This window comes from Gorilla gorilla, chromosome 15 (assembly GCF_029281585.2).
Source record: "Gorilla gorilla gorilla isolate KB3781 chromosome 15, NHGRI_mGorGor1-v2.1_pri, whole genome shotgun sequence".
NCBI classification, from domain to species: domain Eukaryota; kingdom Metazoa; phylum Chordata; class Mammalia; order Primates; family Hominidae; genus Gorilla; species Gorilla gorilla.
Window position 1 is genome coordinate 12,254,453 of NC_073239.2, and position 26,279 is coordinate 12,280,731.

Sequence of the window (26,279 nt, forward strand, 5' to 3'; positions counted from 1 at the left end):
TTTCTGAATGTTTGTGAATAATCATATGAATATTGATTTGAATTGTATACTTTTTTGAAATTATTCTGAATATGTACTAACTTACTGATGTATTCTGGAACTAACTTTATTGAATTAATAAACACACACACATACAGACACCCCTGGCATCTTGTTATAGAGGTAAAGTGAGGAATTGTAAAATCATCCACACACAAAAAACCCAATATCCTTCTATCCCAGACTTATTTGCATTTTCTAGACGTTTCTTTTAGTAAAAAAAAAACAGACCAAAACAATATCTAAAAAAAACTCTGCCATATATGTGTATATATATGTATATATACACATATATGTACGTATATATACACATATATATACACGTATATATACGTATATATACACATATATACACACATATACACATATATATATACACACATATACACACACACACACACACACATATATATATATATCTTTTGCCATAAACAATAGAAAGAAGGGTGGGACAAAAATAGTTCCGTAGCCTGTGATTAAACAAGGGTTACCAGAATAAGACATTGCAGCCTACACTTACAATAAAACACTTTTTAGTCTGAGATATTTGGTAACATTGAGACTACACTATCTCAGGATGCTTCATGTCTTTGTTCCTTTGGCTACTACACATGCTAAACTTTGCCTGAAAAAAAATCTATTCTTTTGTTCTGTCAAAGCAAAAAATCGCATCGAAGCAAGCTAAACCAGCAAGGAAGACTTTGTTCAATGTTATAAAAGAGAGATGAACACATTGTCTGAACTCAACTTCACTAAAACAAATGACGGGAGGATTTTTGAGAGACAAAGACCTGGGGTGGGGCAAAGCTTAGGTCATCTGTGCTTGCTAATTGGCCTTACCGAAAGGAAAAGTAAATTTTCTCATGTCTTCATGACAGAAGGTAGTTTTACAGTTTGGAGCTGAATGTAGTCTTCTATCCTCCCACAGAGAATGGAAGATAGGGGCACTATCTTCTTAGGTGACTGTATTTCAAAAGGATGGCTCGCAGGTCTTTGAGAAAGCAGTCCTGGATTGTAAAACTGGCAGGACGCTTTTAGAAAGATTTGCTTTTAGAAAGAAAGATTTATATCTTAGAGGAGCAGGGAAAGAATTTACAATTGCGAGTTTATTTTTTAAATAAATGCTCTAAGAAAACAGGTCCCAGAGAAGAAGCCTATCTGAAATTTAGTCAAGCTGAGGGCGACATAGGCCATCTTGGTCAACTCTCATACTCATTTGATTCCTTTTCTAATCTTTCATTGATCCCATCCAATTCAATCCTTTTACTTTGGGCATTTCCCTAACCCTCACAAAAGATTTCAGACATTGTCAATATACTGATGGCCTGCTACATCCATCTCTGCTTTAACTGAAGGTGCAGCTGACATTGATTCCAGCCTGGCGAGATCCAGATCAGAGGACTCATGTCACCAGTACCATGATCCTTGACCCACAGAAACAGAATAAAATTGGATTGTTTTAAGATGGGCTATTTGTGGTCATTTGTTTTGCAGCATAGGCATTAATACACTTCCTCCTTGTTCCTACAATCATTATAAACACAGAGGACAGAGGAAACTTAAAACTCTTCAATGTTTTTATGTGGCATTTAAAACAAAATAACAATTCTTGGTAGAATCTGTAAGTCGCTGCATCATCAGGCTCCTGTCTACTTCTTCAAGCATATGTCATGCATGCTTTCCTTACTTGGCCTTCCCTCCAGCCACAGCAGTTTTCTTACAGTTTCTAGAACATGGCATTTGCCTCCTAATGTGCCTCTTTTTTGCTTTCTCTAATAGAAGCTCTCTCTTACAAACCCCTTCAGCTCCTATTAACCTAGGTAAAGTATATGCTCTCTTCACTACTTAATATACTTTTTAAACTTGATTTTAAACTTGTTTATATATTCAGTTTCTCCCACTAAACTGTAAGGTACATGAAGGCAAGAAGCAATGTCTAGTGTTTTTGTTTCCCTAATACCTAGCAGCAGTCATTGGAATATATAGGTGCTCAAAAATATTTCTTCAGGAAATAATTATTTCAAAAATTCAAGTTTCTTGAAAGTAGAATTGTTGATAAGTTGTGTGCATATTTTAGAAACTTTATATATTCTACACATAAAAATTGTATACATGTAAGTTGCACAATGTGATGTGTTTTTTGTTTTTTGGGTTTTGTTTTTTAGACAGGGTCTCCCTCTGTCACCCAGGCTGGTGTGCAGTGGCGCAATCTTGACTCCTGTAATCTCTGCCTCCTGAGCTCAAGTGATCCTCCCATCTCAGCCTCCCATGTAGCTGAGACTACAGGCATGAGCCACCATGACTGGCTTATTTTTAAATTTTTTTGTAGAGACAGGGTTTCACCATGTTGCCCAGGCTGGTCTCAAACTCCTGAGCTCAAGCCATCCACTTGCCTCAGTTACCCAAAGTGCTGGGATTACAGGTATGAGCCATTGTGTCCAGCCTAATGTAATGTTTTGGTATATGTATTATGAAGTGATTATCACAATTAACATATTCATCACCTCATATAGTTACTATTTTTTTGTGGTAAATGCATTTAAAATCTACTCCCTTAGCAATTTCAAGTATATAATACATTATTAACTATACTTACCTTGTACATTAAATCTACGGAATTTAGAAACTTGATATGTATTTTCAAATTATCCAGAATAAAGATTATATCGATTCAAACTCTAGCCAGAAATGTGGGAGATTATCCGTTTACTAGCACTTTATTTTTTGGGTATCTTTAAAATAAATCTTTGCTACTTTTACATTGGAATTATTTTAATTTTTATTTCAGAAGTGAATTTGATCTCTTTCATGTATTTATTGGTCTTATTTTTCTTCTTCAAGTTTTCTATTTATGCCTTTTGTTAATTTTTCTATTGTGTTATTTTTATATTGATTTTGGATATTAAGGCTAAATATGTGAAATTTCACACTTATTTTTCTTAGTTTCTCATATTGCATTTTATTTGTAATGTACAGAGATTTTAAAATTTTATGACTTCTGTCCTCACCCTTCTACTGAAGTTGCTCTTACTATTAATAAAATTACCAATAACCCAATAACCTCTTCATTGTTATATCAAATAGGCATTTTTTCAGGCTTCATCTTACTTGTTCTATTCGGTTAAAAACAAGGCAATATAGGTCACAGTTTAGATATTTGCCCTATATTAATTCGTAGCATCTCTGCCATCACTAAATCATAGCTTTCAAAGTCATTAGAATTATAAGTAAAATTAAATGTTATTCAGCGAACTTGTTTTGATAAAATTAAATCATCAGGAGGAGTCCTTTCAGCAAATCTCTCTGGTTTTTTGATTATAGAAATGGGTCAAACATGGTAATGACAAGCCTGAATAAAAAATAAAGAAACAAACACCAGAGAGTGAGAATCAGAAGTACGGTGTGTCAGGCAAGAGTCAGAAACATGGGGCTACAAAATGATGTTGTAATAGTTTCCTAGGGCTGCAACAAGAAAGTACCACAAATTGAGTTATGATAACAAATTTATTCCCTCAAAGTCTGGAGGCTAGAAATCCCAAATTAAGGTGGCAGCAGGACCATGGTCCCTCTGAAGCCTCTTATAGTCCCAGATATTCCTTACTGTGTGGCAGCATAACTCTAATCTCTCAATCTTTACATGCCCATCTTCCTTCTGTGTCTGTGTCCAAATTTTTCTTTCTCTCTCTCTCTTTTTTTTAAGGAGACATACTCCATCAGCCAAGCTGGAGAGCAGTTGCACAGTCTTGGGTCACTGCAAACTCCACCTCCCAGGTTCAAGCAATTCTTGTTTCTCAGTCTCCTGAGTAGCTGGAATGATAGGTACACAATACCATGCCTGACTAATTTTTATATTTTTAGTAGAGACAGGATTTTGCCATGTTGTCCAGGCTGGTCTCAAACTCCTGACCTCAAGTGATCCACCTGCTTCAGCCTCCCAAAGTGCTGAGATTACAGGTGTGAGCCACTGCACCCAGCCCCAATATTTTTCTTCTTATAAGGATACCATTTTAACCTAATTACATCTGTAAAGACCCTATTTCCAAAGAAGGTCATATTCACAGGTACTGGCAGTAGGACTTCAACGTATCTTTTGGGGAAATACAATTCAATCCATAACAGATGTGAACCAAGTGAGGGAGAAAGAGCTGAATCATCTGGGATTTCTAGAACAAAAGATAAAATGCCAAGTCCTAAATTGAAAGAGAGTTTGTGTAATGATTAGTGGGGTCATGTAGATGATTCGAGCAAAAGAAACATATGTATGTCTTAAGAATGGAATGAGAAACTGCTCCATGAAATCTCATTATTCTACTTGAAATCTTAGGTAATTTTTAAAATTATCTATGCATGATATTTTTATGAACAAGCTAATACTAGTAGCAAAAGGCTGTTTACTATGACAGTTTGGTACATGATTAAGAAAGATCAAGTTCTGACTTCCAGTTCCAAAATGGCAGTGTAGAGGCAAGCTGGCTTCCCCTCCCTCTCCTCCATACAGAAAACCAAAAACAAACATGGAACACTAAGATTTTCACCACCAACAACGCAGAGCTCAAGTGTAAAGATGAGAGACAGTTGCTCGGGCTTCAGAAAAGTGGAAAAACTCTGAGTAGATGGTAGGAGAATTGATCTTCCACATCCATAATGCCCCTCCACCTCCATTCTGCCCGGCACCAAGCATATAAAAAATCTCCCCACAACTCATGATTTATACAGTGGAAGAAGTGAAATTGAGGTTCTTGACCAGCTTCTCCACCTTCTTGAGTTCTCATAGGAAGCATCATGACTGCCTGAATAGAGAAATATCTTTGAGGACAGGCAGAGACAATGAGGGGAGCTGGTACTACCATTTCCTAATCCTACAAACTCTGCTGTGTAACTTGGCCAAAGGAGATGCCAAATCAGAATGACTGTTCAGCAGCAGCACACTGTAGAAGGTATGTTCTTTGGATCCACTGGACAAAAACCCCTAGTCACTCTTCCCACACTGCTGGGATAATCCCTTTGGAACATCCCCCGCTTGGGACAGGCAGCACTCTGACCATTTATTATAGCTGAAGTGAACCTGGGTCTAAGATGTCACTCAGCATCAACAAGGAGGCAGTGACCTACAAGATTTGCTAAGCCAACATATTCAGTAAAAGCCCAAACAAGCCAGACAGAGTAAACTAGAATAAATAATTAATTATTCAATAGAAAGACATAGACATATGCCCTCAAGAAACAACAGCAAACAGAAAACCATTACCTCCCCATGAGGACAAAGTAAAAATTAAATGACTGATTCTAACAAGATGGTGATATGTGAGCTCTCTGACCAAGAATTTGAAATACCAATATTAAGAAAACTCAATGAGCTCCAAGGTAACACAGAAAAGAAATTCAGAAATCTAGCAGAGAAATTTAACAAAAAGATTAAAATAATAAGACATTGCTGAAGTGAATACATTTGCTGAATTGAAGCACTCTTTAGAGGCTCTCAACAGCAGAATGAACCAACCAATGAAAAAAATCAGTGAGCTTGAAGGCCAGCTATTTGAAAATACACAGAGGAGGAAAAAGAAAATGAATAAAAGGAATGAAGGCCACCTACAAGACATAGAAAATTATTTCAAAAGACCAAATCTAAGAATTATTGGTGTTCAAGAAGGGGCTGAGCAAGAAGGGTGTAGAAAGTTTATTCAAGTAAATAAGAACAGAAAACTTTCCAAAACTTGAGAAAGAAAGAAATACTATGTACAGAAAGGTCTTAGGGCACCAAACAGATTCAACCCAAATATGGCTACTTATCATAAAGCATATAATAATTAAACTCTCAAAGGTCAAAGACAAACAGATGTCAAGAGCAGCAAGAGAAAAGAAACAACATAGGAAGAAGTTCCAAATTCATCTGGCAACAGACTCCTCAAACCATATAGGCAGGAGGGACTAGAATGACATTTTCAATGTGCCCAAAGGAAAAAAAAAACTGTCATGAAAGAATACCGCAACCAGCAAAATTAACATTTAACTACGAAGGAGAGACATATATATTTTTTTCTCAGACAAACAAAAACTGAGAGAATTCACCAACACCAGACTTGTCTTTCAAGAAACGCTAAAGGGAGTTCATCAGTCTGAAAGAAAAAAGCACTAATGTGTAAAAGAAGACTTTAAGGTATAAAACCCATTGGTTAAATTAAGTAAATGGGAAAATCTAGAGTACTCTATTACTGTATTTGTAGTGTGAAATCCACCCATAAATCTAGCATGAAGCCCAAAAGACAAATAGACAAAGAACAATAATGCTATAGCAACCTGCTAAGAGATAGATAATATAAAAATGTGTACATGGAGACAACTAAAAGTCACAGTGTGGTTGGGGAGAAGGTAGAGTTAAAGTGTAGAATTTTTTTGTGTGGGTTTTTTTACTTTTGTTTCTATTATTTTGCTTGTGATGTAAGATAAGTTGTCGCCTCCTTAAAATAACTTGTTATGTAAATAAGATGTTCTTTGTAAGCCTCGTGGTAACTACACTGAAAAACCTACACTAGATTCACTAAAAATAAAGAAAATTAAAACATACTACCAGATAACAACCACTTAACCACAAAGGAAGACAGAAAGAAAGGAAGGAGAAAAGGAAGAGAGGAATCTTAAAATCAGAAAACAAGCCAAAAAATGGCAATAGTAAGTCTTATCAGTAATAACACTGAATGTAAATAGTTACAATTCTTTAATTAAAAGGGGTAGAGTGGCTGCATGGATTAAGAAACAAGACCCACCTAAGTGCTGACTTCAAGAAAACCACTTTACCTATAGAGATACACATAAACTGAAAGTGAAGTGGTGGAAAAGATATTCCATGTAACTGGAAACCAAAAATGAACAAGGGTAGCTACTCTTATATCAGATAAAATAGTTTACAAATCGAAGACTGTAACAATGACAAAGAAAGTCACTACAAAGAGATCAATTCAGCAAGACAGTATACAAATCCTAAATATCTATGCATTTAACACTGGAGATCCCAAGTATATAAAGCAAACGTTAATAGATCTAAAGGGAGAGACAGACTGCAATACAAAAATAGTAGAGGACATTAATACTCCACTTTCAGTAACAGACCGATCATCCAGACAGAAAAGCAACAAAGAAACAGAGTTAAACAATATACTAGATTTAATAGGCCTAACTGATATTTAAAGAACTTTTAACCTAACTGCTGCAGAATACACATTCTTTTCATCAGCATATGGAACATTCTTTAGAATAGACCAGGCTACAAAGCAAGTCTGAATCAATTTAAAAAGATAAAAACCATATCAAGTACCTTTTCTGGCCACAATGGAATCAAATTAGACATCAGTAACAAGAGGAACCTTCGAAAATACACAAACACATGGAAATTAAACAACATGTTCCGGAACAACTAATGAATCAATGAAGAAATTAAGAAATTTAAAATTTCTTGAAACAAATGTAAATGAAAATACAACACATCAGAATCTATGGGATATGGCAAAGCAGTACTAAGAAGGAAGTTTATAGCAATAATGCCTGTATGATAAAAGTAGAAAGCCTTCAAATAAACAACCTAATGATGCACTGCAAGGAATTAGAAAGGCAAGAACAAACAAAACCCAAAATTAGTACAAGGAAAGAAATAATAAATATCAGTGCAGAAATAAATAAAATGGAGACTAAAAAACAATACAGATCAGCAAAACCAAAAAGGGTTTTTTGAAAAATAAAATCAACAAACCTTTGGCTAGACTTAAAAAAAGGAGATGATTGAAATAAATAAAATCAGAAGCAAGAAAGGAGACCCGACATCCAAAACATCAGCAATACAAATAATTCTTAGAGACTATTATGAAAAACTATATGCCAACCAATTTGAAGACCTGAAAAAACAGATAAATTACTGGACACATAAAACCTGCCAAGATTGAACCATGAAGAAATACAGAACCTCAACAAACCAGTAACAAGTAATGATAGTGAAGCTGTAATAAAAAGTCTCTCATCAAATAAAAGCCCAGGACCTGAGGGCTTCACTGTTGCATTTTACCAAACCTTTAAACAAGAATTAATATCAATTCTCTTTAAACTATTCCAGAAAATAGAAGAGGAGGAAGGACTTCCAAGGTCATTTTACAAGGCCAGCATTAATCTAATTCCAAAACCAGAGAAGGACACAGCAAAAAAGAAAACTACAGGCCAATATCACTGATGAACAAGATGCAAAAATCCTCAGCAAAATACTAGCAAACTGAATGCAACAACACATTAAAAAGATCATTCAGCATGATCAAGTGGAATTCATCCCAGGGATGTAAGGGTGGTTCAACATATGTAAATCAATGAACGTGGTATATCACCTTAACTGAATCAGGAACAAAAATTACATGATCATTTCAATAGATGCCAAAAAAGCACTTGATAAAATTTAACATTTCTTTATGATAAAAACCCTCATCAAAGTGGATATAGAAAGGACATACCTTAAAATAATAAAGACCACATATGACAAACCCACATCTAGCATTGTGTTGAATGGGGAAAAACTGGAACAAGACAAGCATGCCCACTTTTGCCACCATTATTCAACATAAAACTGGGTGTCCTAGATAGATCAGTTAGGCAAGAAAAAGAAACAGAAAGCATCCACATTGGAAAGGAAGAAGTCAAATTAGCCTTGTTCACAGATAACATGATCTACATAAAAAAACCTAAAGACTCCACCAAAAAACTGTTTCAACTGATAAATTCAGTAAAGTTGCAGAAACAAAATAAATATATAAAAATCAGCCACATTTTTATATGCCAGTAATGGACAATCTGAAAAAGAAATCAAGAAAGCAATCCCATTTACAGTAGCTGAAAAAATATAAAATACCTTGGAGTCAATCTAGACAATGAAGTGTAAGATCTAGACAAGGAAAACTATACAACTTTAATAAAAGAAATAAAAGATAATACAAAAAATGGAAAGATATTCCATGCTCATGGAGTGGAATAATTAACATTATTAAAATTACAATTCTACTCAGCAATTTATAGATTCAATGCTATCCCTAACAAAATACCAATGATATTCTTTACAGAAATAGAAAAAAAAATTCTAAAATTTGCACGAAACCACAAAAGACCCTGAATAGCTAAAGCAGTCCTGAGCAAAAAGAACAAAACAGGAGGCATCATACTACCTGACTTCAAAATTTACCACAAAGTATAGTAACCAAATAACACAGTACTGGCATAAAAACAGACACATAGATCAGTAAAACAGAATAGAGAACTTTGATATAAATCCAAGAATTTACATACAATCAAATCATTTTTGAGAAAGACAACAGGAACACACAATGGGGGAAAACATAGTCTTTTCAATGAATGGTGTTGGGAAAACTGGATCACAATACGCAAAAGAATGAAAGTAGACTCCTATCTCTCACCATACACAAGAATCAAATTAAAATGGATTAAAGACTTAAATCTAAGATATAACACTATGAAACTAGTAAAAATACTCCAGGACATTGGTCTGGGCAAGCACAGGCAACCAAAGCAAAAACAGACAAATGGGATCACATCAAGCTAAAAATCTTCTGCACAGCAAAGGAAACAGCCAACAAAGTGAAAAGACAACCATAGCATTGGAGAAATCATTTGCAAACTAATCATCTGACAAGAGATTGATAACCAGAATATACAAGGAGCTCAAACAACTCACTAGAAAAAAAAAAACCAAATTATCAAATTAAAGAATGGGCAATCATTGTTTCAAAAAGATACCTATACTAGTATGTTTACTGCAGCAATATTCACAGTAGCAAAGATAAGGAATCAGCTTAAGTGTCCGTCATTGGATGACTGGATAAAGCCAATGTAGTGTATATAAATGATAGAATGCTTTTCAGCCATAAAAAATGATAAAATTGCTAGGTGTTTCAAAATGGCAGAATAGGAACAGCTCCAGTCTGCAGCTCCCAGTGTGATCAACACAGAAGATGGGTGATTTCTGCATTTCCAACTGAGGTACCTGATTCATCTCACTGGGACTGGTTGGACAGTGGGTGCAGTCCATGGAGGGTCAGCTGAAGCAGGGCGGGGCATCGCCTCACCCAGGAAGTGCATGGGGTTGGGGGATTTCCCTTTCCTAGCCAAGGGAAGCCGTGACAGGCTGTACCTGGAAAAAAAGGGGACACTCCCACCCAAATACTGCACTTTTCCAATGGTCTGAGCAAATGGCACACCGGGATATTATATCTCGCACCTGGCTTGGCAGGTCCCATGCCCACGGAGCCTTGCTCACCACTAGCGCAGCAGTCTGAGATTGACCTGCGAGGCGACAGCCTGGCAGGGGAGGGGCATGTGCCATTGCTGAGGCTTGAGTAGGTAAACAAAGCATCCTGGGAAGCTCAAACTGGGCGGAGCCTACCGCAGCTCAGCAAGGCCTGCTGCCTCTGAATAAAAGGCAGCAGAAACTTCTGCAGACTTAAACGTCCCTGTCTGACAGCTCTGAAGAGAGCAGCGGTTCTCCCAGCATGGTGTTTGAGCTCTGAGAATGGACAGACTGCCTCCTCAAGTGGGTCCCTGACCCCCGTGTAGCCTAACTGGGAGAGATCTCCCAGTAGGGGCCAACTGACTTCGCATACAGGCGGGTGCCTCTCTGCGATGAAGCTTCCAGAGGAAGGATCAGGCAGCAATATTTGCTGTTCTGCAGCCTCTGCTGGTGATACCCAAGCAAAAAGAGTCTGGAGTAGAGCTCCAGCAAACTCCAACAGACCTGCAGCTGAGGGACCTGACTGTTAGAACGAAAACCGACAAACGAAAAGGAATAGCATCAACATCAACAAAAAGGACATCTATACCAAAACCCCATCTGTAGGTCACCAACATCAAAGACCAAAGGTAGATAAAACCACAAAGATGGGGAGAAACCAGAGCAGAAAAGCTGAAAATTCTAAAAACCAGAGCACCTCTACTCCTCCAAAGGATCGCAGCTCTTCGCCAGCAACAGAACAAAGCTGGATGGAGAATGACTTTGATGAGCTGACAGAAGCAGGCTTCAGAAGGTTGATAATAACAAACTTCTCTGAGCTAAAGGAAGATGTTTGAACCCATTGCAAGGAAGCTAAAAACCTTTAAAAAAGATTAGATGAATGGCTAACTAGAATAAACAGTGTAGAGAAGACCTTAAATGACCTGATGGAGCTGAAAACCATGGTACAAGAACTATGTGATGCATGCACAAGCTTCAACAGCTGATCAATCAAGTGGAAGAAGGGGTATCAGTGACTGAAGATGAAATAAATGAAATAAAGGGAGAAGATAAGTTTAGAGAAAAAAGAGTAAAAATAAACAAACAAAACCTCCAAGAAATATGGGACTATGTGAAAAGACCAAATCTATGTTTGATTGGTGTACTTGAAAGTGACAGGGAGAATGGAACCAAGTTGGAAAACACTCCTCAGGATATTATCCAGGAGAACTTCCCAACCTAGGAAGGCTGGCCAACATTCAAATTCAAGAAATACAGAGAACACCACAAAGATACTCCTTGAGAAAAGCAACTCCAAGACACATAATTGTCAGATTCACCAAGGTTGAAATTAAGGAAAAAATGTTAAGGGCAGCCAGAGAGAAAGGTCAGGTTACCCACAAAGAGAAGCACATCAGACTAACAGTGGATCTCTCAGCAAAAACTCTATAAGCCAGAAGAGAGTGGGGGCCAATATTCAACGTTCTTAAAGAAAAGAATTTTCAACCCAGAATTTCATACCCAGCCAAACTGAGCTTCATAAGTGAAGGAGAAATAAAATCCTTTACAGACAAGCAAATGCTGACAGATTTTGTCACCACCAGGCCTGCCTTACAAGAGCTCCTGAGGGAAGCACATGGAAAGGAACAACTGGTACCAGCCACTGCAAAAAACATGCCAAACTGTAAAGACCATCAATACTAGGAAGAAACTGCATCAACTAATGGGCAAAATAACCAGCTAACATCATAATGACGGGACCAAATTTACACATAACAATATTAACCTTAAATGTAAATAGGCTAAATGCCCCAGTTAAAAGGCACAGACTGGCAAATTGGATGAAGAGTCAAGACCCATCAGTGTGTTGTATTCAGGAGACCCATCTCACATGCAGACACACACAAATAAAGGGATGCAGGAAGATCTACCAAGCAAATGGAAAGCAAAAAAAAAAGAAAAAAAAAAAGCAGAGGTTGAAATCTTAGTCTCTGATAAAAAAGACTTTAAACCAACAAAGATCAAAGGAGACAAAGAAAACCATTACATAATGGTAAAGGGATCAATTCAAAAAGAAGAGCTAACTATCCTAAATATATATGCACCCAATACAGGAGCACCCAGATTCATAAAGCAAGCCCTTAGAGACCTACAAAGAGACTTACACTCCCACACAATAATAATGGGAGACTTTAACACCCCAGCATCAATATGAGATCAATGAGACAGAAGATTAACAAGGATATCCAGGACTTGAACTCAGCTCTGCACCAAGCAGACCTAATAGACATCTAGAGAACTCTCCACCCCAAATCAACAGAATATACATTCTTCTCAGCACCACGTTGCACTTATTCCAAAATTGACCACATAGTTGAAAGTAAAGCACTCCTCAGCAAATGTAAAAGAACAGAAATTATAACAAACTGTCTCTCAGACCACAGTGCAATCAAACTAGAACTTAGGATTAAGAAACTCACTTGAAACCGCATAACTACATGGAAGCTGAACAACCTGTTCCTGAATGACTACCGGGTAAATAACGAAATGAAGGCAGAGATAAAAATGTTCTTTGAAACCAGTGAGAACAAAGACACAACATACCAGAATCTCTGGGACACATTTAAAGGAGTTTGTAGAGGGAAATTTATAGAACTAAATGCCACAGAGAAAGCAGGAAAGATCTAAAATTGACACCCTAACATCACAATTAAAAGAACTAGAGAAGCAAGAGTAAACAAATTCAAAAGCTAGCAGAAGGCAAGAAATAACGAAGATCAGAGCAGAACTGAAGGAGATAGAGACACAAAAAAACCTTCAAAAAATCAATGAATCCAGGAGCTTGTTTTTTGAAAAGATAACAAAATTGATAGACCGCTAGCAAGACTAATGAAGAAGAAAAGAGAAAAGAATCAAATAGTCACAATAAAAAACGATAAAGGGGATATAACCACTGATCCCACAGAAATACAAACTACCATCAGAGAATAATATAAACACCCCTACGCAAGTAAACTATAAAATCTAGAAGAAATGGATAAATTCCTGGAGACATACACCCTCCCAAGACGAAACCAGGAGGAAGTTGAATCTCTGAATAGACCAATAACAGGCTCTGAAATTGAGGCAATAATTAAGAGCCTACCAACCAAAAAAGTCCAGGATCAGACGGAGTCACAGCCAAATTCTACCAGAGGTACAAAGAGGAGCTGGTACCACTCCTTCGGAAACTATTCCAATCAATAGAAAAAGAGGGAATACTCCCTAACTCATTTTATGAGGCCAGCGTCATCCTGATACCAAAGCCTGGCAGAGACACAACAAAAAAAGAGAATTTTATGCCAATATCCTTGATGAACATCGATGTGAAAATCCTCAATAAAATACTGGCAAACCAAATCCAGCAGCACATCAAAAAGCTTATCCACCACAATCAAGTTGCCTTCATTCCTGGGATGGAAGGTTGGTTCAACATATGCAAATCAATAAACGTAATTTGTTACATAAACAGAAGCAACAACAAAAACCATATGATTATCTCGATAGATGCAGAAAAGGCCTTCAACAAAATTCAACAGAATTCATGTTAAAATCTCTCAATAAACTAGGTATTGATGGAATGTATCTCAAAATAATAAGAGCTATTTATGACAAACCCACAGCCAATATTATTGTGAATGGGCAAAAACTGGAAGCATTCCCTTAGAAAATTGGCACAAGACAGGGATGCCCTCTCTCACCACTGCTATTCAACATAGTGTTTGAAGTTCTGGCCAGGGCAATCAGGCAAGAGAAAGAAATAAAGGTATTCAATTAGGAAAAGAAGAAGTCAAATTGTCCCTGTTTGCAGATGACGTGATTGTATATTTAGAAGACCCCATCATCTCAGCCCAAAATCTCCTTAAGCTCATAAGCAACTTCAGCAAAGTCTCAGGATACAAAATCAATGTACAGAAATCACAAGCATTCCTATACACCAATAACAGACAAATAGAGAGCCAAATCATGAGTGAATGCCCATTCACAATTGCTACAAAGAGAATAAAATTCCTAGGAATCCAACTTACAAGGGATGTGAAGGACCTCTTTAAGGAGAACTACAAACCACTGCTCAACGAAATAAAAGAGGACACAAACAAATGGAAGAACACTCCATGCTTATAGATAGGAAGAATCAATATTGTGAAAATGGCCATACTGCCAAAGGTAATTTATAGATTCAATGCCATCTCCATCAAGCTACCAATGACTTTCTTCACAGAATTGGAAAAAACTGCTTTAAAGTTCATGTGGAACCAAAAAAGAGCCCACATTGCCAAGACTCTCCTAAGCCAAAAGAACTAACCTGGAGGCATCCTGCTACCTGACTTCAAACTATACTGCAAGGTTACAGTAACCAAAACAGCAAGGTACTGGTACCAAAACATATGTATAGACCAATGCAACAGAACAGAGGCCTCAGAAATAACACCACACATCTACAACCATCTGATCTTTTACAAAGAACTTAAACAAATTTACAAGAAAAAAACAACCCCATGAAATAGTGGACAAAGGATATGAACAGACACTTCTCAAAAGAAGACATTTATGCAGACAACAGACCATGAAAAAATGCTCATCATCACTGGTCATCAGAGAAATGCAAATCAAAACCACAATGAGATACCATCTCACACCAGTTAGAATGGTGATCATTAAAAAGTCAGGAAACAACAGATGCTGGAGAGGATGTGGAGAAATAGGAATGCTTTTACACTGTTGGTGGGAGTGTAAACTAGTTCAACCATTGTGGAAGACAGTGTGGCGATTCCTCAATGATCTAGAACTAGAAATATCATTTGACCCATCAATCCCATTACTGGGTAGATACCCAAAGGATCATAAATCATGCTACTGTAAAGACACATGCATACATATGTTTATTGCGGCACTATTCACAATAGCAAAGACTTGGAACTAACCCAAATGTCCATCAATGATAAACTGGATTAAGAAAATGTGGCACATATACACCATGGAATATGCAGTCATAAAAAAGGATGAGTTCATGACCTCTGCAGGGATATGGATGAAGCTGGAAACCATCATTCTGAGCAAACTATTACAAGGACAGAAAAGCAAACACTGCATGTTCTGACTTATAGGTGAGCATTGAACAAAATAGAACACTTGGACACAGTGCGGGGAATATCCCACCCCAGGTCCTGTCATGGGGTGTGGAAAAGGGGGAGGGATAGCATTAGGAGAAATACCTAATGTGAATGACGAGTTAATGGGTACAGCAAACCAACACGGCACATGTATGCCAATGTAACAAACTTGCACGTTGTGCACATGTACCCTAGAACCTAAAGTATAAGTAAAATTAAAAAATAATAAAGCTTAACCTGGTAGCAAATTTAAAAAAGTAAAATCATGTCTTTTGCTGCAACATGAATGGAACTGGAGGCCATTATTTTAACAGAAACAACTCAGAAACAGAAAGGCAATGCATCTTCTCACTTATAAGTGGGAGCTAAATAAAGCATCCACATGGATGCAGAGTGTTGAATGATGTAACAATGGAGACTCAGAAGTGTGTGGGAGATGGAAGTGGGGGATGATAAGAAATTACCTAATGGGTACAATTTATATTATTCAGGTAATTGTAACACTAAAATCTCTGACTCCACCACATGCAATATATCTATGTAACAAAATTATACTTGTAGCACATAAATTTATACAAAAAATGGGCAAAATATCTGAATAGACATTGCTTAAAAGATGGCATAGAAATGGTAAACAGTGATATGAGAAAATGCTCAACATCACTAATCAGAGAAATGCAAATCAAAACCACAGTGAGGTATCATCTCACCCCTGTCAAAATGGCTTATATGAAAAAGACAGACAAGAAAACATAAAAATATAAGGACTGGAAATTGAGAATTCAATTTCATTGAAATGGACAATTCAGTTTAAGGAAATTTGGAAAAGTCTTATTTAAGTTAAAGAAGCAAAACTAATCCAATACATGTAATCTTATATTAACCCAATTAGTGCAATGTTGGCTTTGACATTTATTTCTTGTTGTGAATTGACCCAAAATAGACTTTGAAGATATTACATGAAATTTCAGAAACTTGATTACAAAACACACCTGCAATATTTGTCAGATATAATTGAGAGAAACACCAGGCTCTCTCTTTGTGATCACAAAGATGTTGATAAACAACCCAATGGAGATTGCCCCACCAATTGACCCTTTTATGAAACGTTTCTCTGTAGCATGCAATACTATTTTATAGTGTCATAACTTTTTTTCAAAATCGGAGTCAATCCTCTCAAACCGTACCATTGCTTTATCAGTGAAGTTTGTGGAATAGTCTAAATCCTTTGTTATTGCAACAATGTTCACTGCACCTCACTAGGGGTAGATTCCATCTCAAGAAACTACTTTCTTTGCTTATCCATAAGAAGCAGCCCTTCATCCATTAAAGTTTTACCATTAGATTGCAGCAATTCAGTCATGTCTTCAGGCTCTACGTAAAATTTAAATTTTCTTGCTATTTCTACCACATCTGCAGTTACTCTCTCCACTGAAATCTTGAAGCCCTCAAAGTGATCTATGAGGGTTGGAATCAGCTTCTTCCAGACTCCTGTTAATGTTGATATTTAGACCTATTACCATTATTCATAAATATTCTTAATGGCATCTAAAGTGGTAAATCCTTTACAGAGGATTTAAATTTACCTTCAATTTCAGATCCATTAATGGAATCACTATCTATGGCAGCCATAGCATTATGAAATATATTTAAATAATAAAATTGAAAATCAAAATTACCCCTTGATCCATGCGCTGCAGAATGGATGTTGTGTTAGCAGGCATGAAAACAACATGAATTTCAAATGAGAGGTCTGTGACTCTTCTTTTCACGTGAACACTTAGAGGCCATTGTAGGGCTATCAATTTGCCTAATTTCAATATTGTTGTGTCTCAAGCAATAGAAAGGCCTGAGGAGAGAGAGAGAGAGATGGGGGAACAGCTGGCTGGTGGATTAGTCAGAACACATACAACATTTATCTATTACATTTGTTATATATAGGGTATGATGCTGCAAAATATTTACAGTAGTAACATTAAAGATCACTGATCATAGATCACCACAGCAGATAGTATAATAATGAAAAAGTTTGAAATATTGCAAGAATTACCAAAATGTGACACAAAGAAATGAAATGAGCACATACTGTTTGAAAAAAGTGGCATCAATGGACTTTCTCGATGCAGGCTTGCCACAAACTTTCAATTTGTAAAAAGTGCAGTATCTGTAAAACACAAAAAAGCAAAGTGTAATAAAATGAGGTATGCCTGTAACTCCCAAAGATCCCATCTTTAAATACCATAACTTTGGGGGTTCCAACATATGAATTTGTGCGTAAGGAGGCAGGGCCACAAACATTCAGCTCATAACACGCATTTGCATGTGAAAAAAAGGGGAATTATTCAATTCACTATGTTTTCTAGGGGCAATATGGCATAAAGAAATTTTAAAAATTCCCAGATTAATGCAGTCATAATTATTATTTGGCATATGGTTATTACATTGTCTCCTATAACTGTATTTTAAAAGTCTATTTTCTCTTCTTGATTTTCCTCAGACTAATGCACAATGTTTTTGCATACTGTTTGATCAATATTCATCTTTCTAGTAAAATTCTTGAGTGATATGAGTTAAAATTTTATCTGTATTCCAAATCTAATACAATGTCATCTACAAACTGCTTGACTGGAATTCCTCCTTTTCATAGCTTCAATTTAATGTTTTTATCTTCAGCTGGTGCAGTGGCTCATGCCTGTAATCTCAGCTACTGGGGATGCAGGGGTAGGAGTATTGCTTAAGCCCAGAAGATTGAGGCTGCAGTGAGCTATGATTGCACCACTGCACTCCAGCCTGGGTGACAGAGTGAGAGCCTATCTCAAAAAACAAGACAAAGATAAAAATAAAGTTTTTATCTACATTGGGGCATTCATTCCCATGTAGATACTCAGCAGAGTCTAATGTGACTACTTCAAAAGGTGCATTTTGTCTCACTTGGCATGTATTTAGACTCATTCTTTTAGTTGGCAAATTTTGGATGCAGCTACACTCTAAAATAGTTAAATAAAAATTAAAATATCTCATGATGTTTTAGAAGATAAACCTGCCTTCCATATTTTGATAATAGGCTGTTGTGTTACTGAAGGCTAAGGATGTAGAAAAGCAGCTTATATGAAGATGAACTTCAGAATTCAAGTTTTTCAAACAGTAGTAACTTCCTTTCAAGTCATATAAAATACATTGATAGAACATCCTCACGCATGTTATGGGTTGTTTTGTACAATTGAAAATAGGCTGCAGCATTCTGAGTTCTGCATTACTGTCTTTGATAATAGGATGAAAAGAACAGAATTGAAAGTTCAAAAAAGCATCAATTTCAGCAATTAGAAAGTGGCATTACTGGAATTTACCTGATGTTCTTTTGTAGACAAATGCTTTTTTTCGACTTGTTTCAAAAAGTAGATTCTCACTTGCAGCCATTACCTATGGATGTATACTAAGTTTAAAAGTCCTAGGAATACCACTGATGGAATCCTGAAGGCAGAACTGGCTATGATGTCATAGACCCTTGAAGGAAACTTCTAAAAGTGATATTTAGTTATAACAGAGACTAAAGAAGAAAGACGCTTACTGAATAAGGTGGGATCCAACAAGAGTGTAGTATGGAATGCAATAGCTTATGAATTACTTTTTTTCTGAGAGAGCTCAACAGAATGACACCTAAGGAAGGGAAAGTCTTTGACACTTGGTACGTTTGTGATTTTTGGTCATTACTTGAAAATTAATAAGTTTGAAATCACTAGTCTTAGAAATGGAAGAAAGTGATGACTCTATCAGCCTATCTCAGCGTGTAGGCAAGAAATTCGAAAGAGAAGATGACCCAGCAAACCAATGGTAGGCAAATCCCAGCAAACTGATGTAATAGAGAAAAAGAAACACATGGCCATACCAAAATCATCTAGCCCCAAAACTACCCATCGTATTGGTAATACTTCTGGAAGCAAAGGCAGCTACTGTGCCAAAGCCTATGAGTCTATTAGAGTATCTTCTGAGCTTCAGCAAACTTGGACAAAGAGAAAGCGTGGACAGGAAATGACTAGTAAGTGTCTCCAGACAGACACCATTGTAGAAGAGAAAAAAGAAGTCAAGTTAGTTGAGGAAACCGTGGTACCTGAAGAAAAGTCAGCTGATGTTAGAGAAGCTGCTATTGAATTGCCAGAGAGTGTTCAGGATGTAGAAATTCCACCAAACATACCTTCAGTTCAACTAAAAATGGACAGATCTCAGCAGACCAGCCATACAGGATACTGGACCATGATGAACATCCCCCCTGTAGAAAAAGTGGACAAGGAACAACAGACATACTTTAGTGAATCAGAAATAGTGGTTATTTCCAGGCCAGATAGTTCTTCTACAAAGTCAAAGGAAGATGCCCTGAAACATAAATCGTCAGGAAAGATTTTTGCTAGTGAACACCCTGAATTTCAACCAGCAACAAGCAGCAATGAAGAAATTGGGCAGAAAAGTATCAGCAGAACTTCATTTACTCAGGAGACTAAAAAAGGTCCCCCGGTACTTTTAGAAGATGAGCTTAGGGAAGAAGTAACTGTACCTGTTGTACAAGAAGGTTCTGCTGTTAAAAAAGTGGCTTCTGCTGAAATAGAGCCTCCATCAACAGAAAAATTCCCAGCTAAAATACAGCCTCCATTAGTTGAAGAGGCCACTGCTAAAGCGGAGCCCAGACCTGCTGAAGAGACCCATTCCAAGTACAGCCATCAACTGAACAGACTCCTGCTGCTGAGGCAGCCACTGCAGTTGCAGAGAATTCTGTTAAAGTTCAGCCTCCACCTGCTGAAGAGGCCCCATTAGTGGAGTTTCCTGCTGAAATTCAGCCTCCATCAGCTGAAGAGTCTCCTTCTGTAGAGCTTCTTGCTGAAATTCTGCCTCAATCAGCTGAAGAGTCTCCTTCAGAAGAGCCTCCTGCTGAAATTCTGCCTCCGCCAGCTGAAAAGTCTCCTTCAGTAGAGCTTCCTGGTGAAATTCGGTCTCCCTCAGCAGAAAAGGCTCCCATTGAAGTACAGCCTTTACCAGCTGAGGGCGCCCTTGAAGAGGCCCCAGCTAAAGTAGAGCCTCCCACTGTTGAAGAGACCCTTGCTGAAGTTCAGCCTCTATTACCTGAAGAGGCTCCTAGAGAAGAGGCTCGAGAACTTCAGCTTTCAACAGCTATGGAGACCCCTGCAGAAGAGGCTCCTACTGAATTTCAGTCTCCATTAGCTAAAGAGACCACTGCAGAAGAGGCCTCTGCTGAAATTCAGCTTCTAGCAGCTACGGAGCCTCCTGCAGATGAAACTCCTGCCGAAGCTCGGTCTCCACTATCTGAGGAGACTTCTGCAGAAGAGGCTCATGCTGAAGTTCAATCTCCATTAGCTGAAGAGACCACTGCAGAAGAGGCCTCTGCTGAAATTCAGCTTCTAGCAGCTATAGAGTCTCCTGCAGATGAAACTCCTGCTGAAGCTCAGTCTGCACTATCTGAGGAGACTTCTGCAGAAGAGGCTCCTGCTGAAGTTCAGTCTCCATCAGCTAAGGGAGTTTCTATAGAAGAGTCCCCTCTTGAGCTTCAGCCTCCATCAGGTGAAGAGACCACTGCAGAAGAGGCCTCTGCTGCAATTCAGCTTCTAGCAGCTACAGAGGCTTCTGCAGAAGAGGCTCCTGCTGAAGTTCAGCCTCCACCAGCTGAGGAGGCCCCCACTGAAGTTCAGCCTCCACCAGCTGAGGAGGCCCCCGCTGAAGTTCAGCCTCCACCAGCTGAGGAGGCCCCCGCTGAAGTTCAGCCTCCACCAGCTGAGGAGGCCCCCGCTGAAGTTCAGCCTCCACCAGCTGAGGAGGCCCCCGCTGAAGTTCAGCCTCCACCAGCTGAGGAGGCCCCCGCTGAAGTTCAGCCTCCACCAGCTGAGGAGGCCCCCGCTGAAGTTCAGCCTCCACCAGCTGAGGAGGCCCCCGCTGAAGTTCAGCCTCCACCAGCTGAGGAGGCCCCCGCTGAAGTTCAGCCTCCACCAGCTGAGGAGGTCCCCGCTGAAGTTCAGCCTCCACCAGCTGAGGAGGCCCCCGCTGAAGTTCAGCCTCCACCAGCTGAGGAGGCCCCCGCTGAAGTTCAGCCTCCACCAGCTGAGGAGGCCCCCGCTGAAGTTCAGCCTCCACCAGCTGAGGAGGTCCCCGCTGAAGTTCAGCCTCCACCAGCTGAGGAGGCCCCCGCTGAAGTTCAGCCTCCACCAGCTGAGGAGGCCCCCGCTGAAGTTCAGCCTCCACCAGCTGAGGAGGCCCCCGCTGAAGTTCAGCCTCCACCAGCTGAGGAGGCCCCCGCTGAAGTTCAGCCTCCACCAGCTGAGGAGGCCCCCGCTGAAGTTCAGCCTCCACCAGCTGAGGAGGCCCCCGCTGAAGTTCAGTCTCTACCAGCTTAGGAGACTCTTACAGAAGAGACCCTTGCTGCAGTACACTCTCCCCCAGCTGATGATGTCCCTGCAAAAGAGGCCCCCGTTGACAAACATTCCCCACCAGCTGATTTGCTTCTGACTGAGGAGTTTCCTACACGAGAGGCCTCTGCTGAAGTTTCACCTCCACCATCTGAACAAACCCCTGAAGATGAGGCTCTGGTAGAGAATGTGTCTACAGAATTTCAGTCACCGCAAGTGGCAGGAATTCCAGCAGTAAAATTAGGATCAGTTGTTTTGGAAGGTGAAGCAAAATTTGAAGAGGTTTCAAAAATCAATTCTGTCCTTAAAGATTTGTCTAATACCAATGATGGACAGGCTCCCACTCTTGAAATAGAAGGTGTTTTTCATATAGAATTAAAACAACGTCCTCCTGAACTGTAGTCAGGTTGTACCTAAGCTAGCAATCAGAAGCTACATGGTTTTGGAAGAACATACTTTAGAAAAGGGTGGGCAGCGGGAAGTAGCTTTGTCAATAAGGCAAATTAAAGGGGACCCCAAGACTTGGAATACAGGTTGGAAAATGAACAATAAAAACTGTAGCAGCATAAAATTACTTGTGTTACTTTCATTCAGATTTATGGCATGAAAAATACCTATTTTGAAAGTAAGTTTATAATTGAAAAAAATTACTTAAAATATCCTTCCTACAGTAAACTTGTTGACACAAGTAAAGTTTAATCTGCAGCCATCTTTTCTTGTCTTTGCCTTCCCTTTATAAGTAAATATAGTTTCTAGTGGAAAAGCCAGTGTCTTTTCTGCAGATCTGTCATCTACTTTAAATTCCTTGAGTCTTAGTCACACATCTAAAGTTATGTGATGTTCTCTTTCTCCTTATTATAATTCATTGTATCTCTTATTCTCTTTTCATTCAAATCCTTCTGAGACAAGCATTACTTTCCTGGTTTTAGCCTAAGTGTTCTTCTTTATCTTCTTGCATGTTTTACATTTCAATGTCTGGATAGAAAACCTTATTTCTTTTGTAAAAATCTTCAGTTTAATGAAATGAAGATGGTCATAGATAAAGTACTAAAAAGTGTGCAAATAAAGAAAAATATACTTAGATGGCCTTGAGGGCACATCCCTGTGTTTAGTTTTTCATTTGATTTCAAGTGAGAATGTGATGAGTCCTTGGGAAGTTTGGCTTATGCTTTTTGCTCTATGAACTGGTAATGAAGAGCAACTTAGAATAAAATCAAATTACTGTAGTAAAAGCTATTGAAGTTTTTAAAGGGCATCAAGCCTTAATAATACGTATTCTAAATGTCCAACAGTGATAGACTGGATTATGAAAATGTGGCACATATACACCATGGAATACTATGCAGCCATAAAAAAATGATGAGTTCATGTCCTTTGTAGGGACATGGATGAAATTGGAAACCATCATTCTCAGTAAACTATTGCAAGAACAAAAAACCAAACACCGCATATTCTCACTCATAGGTGGGAATTGAACAATGAGATCACATGGACACAGGAAGGGGAACATCACACTCTGGGGACTGTTGTGGGGTGGGGGGAGGGGGGAGGGGGGAGGGATAGCATTGGGAGATATACCTAATGCTAGATGACGAGTTAGTGGGTGCAGCACACCAGCATGGCACATGTATACATATGTAACTAACCTGCACAATGTGCACATGTACCCTAAAACTTAAAGTATAATAATAAAAAAATAAATTAAAATAATAATAATAATAATACGTATTCTAAAATGTCTGTTATTAAAGGGTATCTAGTTTTCCATGGTTATAACAACTTTGGGAAAATATTTTCTCTAGCTACAAATTAATTACAATGTGCTGAAATGTTAAGATAATTTTCTCAAAAATTTTAAAATTTTATCAGTGTATTTCTCTATTTAGTGGGAACTCTAGGTTGATGATTTCAAACCTCACTAAGCTTTGATGTCCTATCATTGTTGGATTTTTGTCACATTCTTCATTACCTCAGTAATCAAGAGTAAGTAACAAACTTAAGTAAGTTTTTGAGAATTTTACAAAAATTATTGCAAGAACATTCTTTCTTGTATGTGCCAAATTTGAGGTTGAAAATGTTGTTCTAGACTATGTAGAATGAGGGCTGTTTTTTTGCAATGTACAAGTCCTCCATTTTACGTTTTCTGAGATACTTAAATCCAGTTAAACTTGTTTTTCTAAATTAGGTCTTTTTGTTTCTATTTTGGATTTTCTGTTGTGGCTTGTTTTCTTTTTAAATTCAGAAGCCACATGAGAGTACAGAATTATACTAGAATGAGAATATGTTTAATAAAGATGGGATCTATCAACTGGCAACATGAGAAAGCTTTCAACACTTAAAAGTTGGATGTTTCTGGAGCTGAGGTGGAGCTTGTATTTATCTGAGTATATATATAGTACACTGTATAAATAGTAAACAAATATATTCGTAAGATTCTGGAGATCAAATTAAAAAGTGCGGCAAATATAAGTTCCGACAGGAGTAGCTGTGAAAATTTAGGGCAAGAAACATTGATTTGATGCTTCTAAGAGACAGGTATAAGTAAGAAAATCTGAATACATTGAACATTGGCAAAAATTCGGTGTGAATAGAAACACATACAGGTGATAGTCTCTACCAAATGGAAGAATGACGTCAGGCTGCTAACCATTAAATTTTTTTTCTTAAATGTGAGGTATTTTAAAGACAGCTTTCCTGAGATATAACCTACATAAAATAAATAACATTTACTTAAATTGTACAATTCGATGAGTTTTGACATCATGTATACACCTGTGAAACCATCACCACAATGAAAACAATGAAGATGGCCATAAGCCAAAAGTTCCCGCTATGATCATTTGTAACTTCTCTTTCCCTGCTTCCACCCCTCCACCCCACACATACAAGCAATTTCTGATCTGTTTTCTGTCACTGGAAATTTTTATGCATTTTTCTAGACTGTTATATAAATAGTAAAAATATATTTTTACTTTTATTGCGAAGTTGTATTCCATTATATGAATATTGCAAAATTTTAAAATTCATTTGGTACACATTTGGGTTGTTTCCAGTTTTTGCTATTCTACATAAAGCTGCTATGAACATTCACGTATGAGTCTTTGTGTGGACATATGCTTTTATTTCTCTAGAGAAAATACCTGGGTATAGAATGGTCAGGCTGTGTGATAGGTGTATGTCTGACTTTAAAATACTGCCAAACTGTTTTCCAAAGTGACAAACCATTTACTTTCTGACCAACAGCTGTTGGAGTTAAAGCTGTTCTACATCCTCATCAACACTTGGGCTGGTTGGTCTTTTTCATTTTAGCTACTTTACTAGGAGGATAGTGCTATCTCCTTGTAATTTTAATGTGCATTTCTCTAATGACTAATAATTTGGGACATCCTTTTATGTGCTTATTTGCCATCTGCATATCTTCTTTGGTGAAGCCCATGCTTTTTCTTTTTTATGTGTCAAATTTAAGAAATGTTTGCCAAACTGAGTATTACTAAGATTTCTTCCTAAGTTTTCTTCTAAAAATGCTATTTTTCTGTATCTTATACTTAATTCTAAGATCTGTCATCAGTAATCTTTTTATGTGGTGTGAGAAGAGATATGAGGTTAACTTTTATTTTTTTAGACGTACAGGTAGCCCCTTCTCCCAACACTATTTAAGTGATTATCTTGTCCTCATTGAACTGCCTTGGAGCCTTTGTTGAAAATTAATTGATCATATATGTAGGTGTATATTTTTGTACACTATTGTTCCATTGATCTTTATGTCTGTCTCTACATCAATTAACATTGTTTTGAAGCCAGTAGATTTATAATCTTGAAATCAGGTAGTGTTCGTTTTCCAATATTTTTCTTCTTTTTAAAAGTTGTTTTAACCATTCTAGGTCTTTTGTACTTTCGTGCAAATTTTTGAATTAGTTTATTTCCACAAAACCGCTTGCTGGGATTGCACTGAATCTAAAGACCAACTTGGAAAGAAATGATATCCTACTAATAACAAATTTTCTGATTCATGAATACACTTATTAATATATATCTACATTTATTTAGGCTTTCTTTAGTTTCTCTGAGATGACTTGTAGCTTTTGATTTTATAAAATTTATTAGGCATTCTATTTTTTTGATGCTATTAAATTTTTTTAAATTTTACCTTCCAATTTTTTGTTGCTATCATATAGAAATACAATTGACTTTTTGTATTGGCTTTGAATACTGAGATTTTCCTAATCTCATTTATTAGCTCTTGTGGCTTTTTTTGTAGATTACTCAGAATTTTCTTTTAATTTTTTTTTTTTTTTAAGACGGAGTTTTGCTCTTGTTGCCCAGGCTGGAGTGCAATGGCACGATCTCGGCTCACTGCAACCTCTCCCTCCCAGGTTCAAGCAATTCCTCTGCCTCAGCCTCCCATGTAGCTGGGATTACAGGTGCATGCCA

The 26,279-nt window shown here is 37.7% G+C and overlaps 1 protein-coding gene and 1 long non-coding RNA gene across 3 annotated transcripts in view; one reads left to right on the top strand and one right to left on the bottom strand.

The window, feature by feature from the left end:
- LOC134757104 (uncharacterized) overlaps window positions 1-18,910 on the bottom strand; it is a 41,039-nt gene extending 22,129 nt beyond the window's left edge. For both annotated transcript variants that reach the window (XR_010130714.1, XR_010130713.1), the window contains exons 1-3: window positions 18,789-18,910; window positions 17,528-17,605; window positions 17,121-17,290 (exon numbers count right to left, since the gene is read on the bottom strand). This is a non-coding gene — a long non-coding RNA (uncharacterized lncRNA). The remainder of the gene's footprint in view (window positions 1-17,120; window positions 17,291-17,527; window positions 17,606-18,788) is intronic.
- An 83-nt stretch (window positions 18,911-18,993) lies between these two features.
- On the top strand, window positions 18,994-22,400 carry FSCB (fibrous sheath CABYR binding protein). Its single transcript, XM_055361874.2, is given in 2 exon segments — window positions 18,994-20,137; window positions 20,140-22,400. Coding segments are annotated over 2 exon segments (2,565 nt in total). The 5' UTR covers window positions 18,994-19,269; the 3' UTR covers window positions 21,837-22,400.
- Window positions 22,401-26,279: the final 3,879 nt, after the last annotated feature.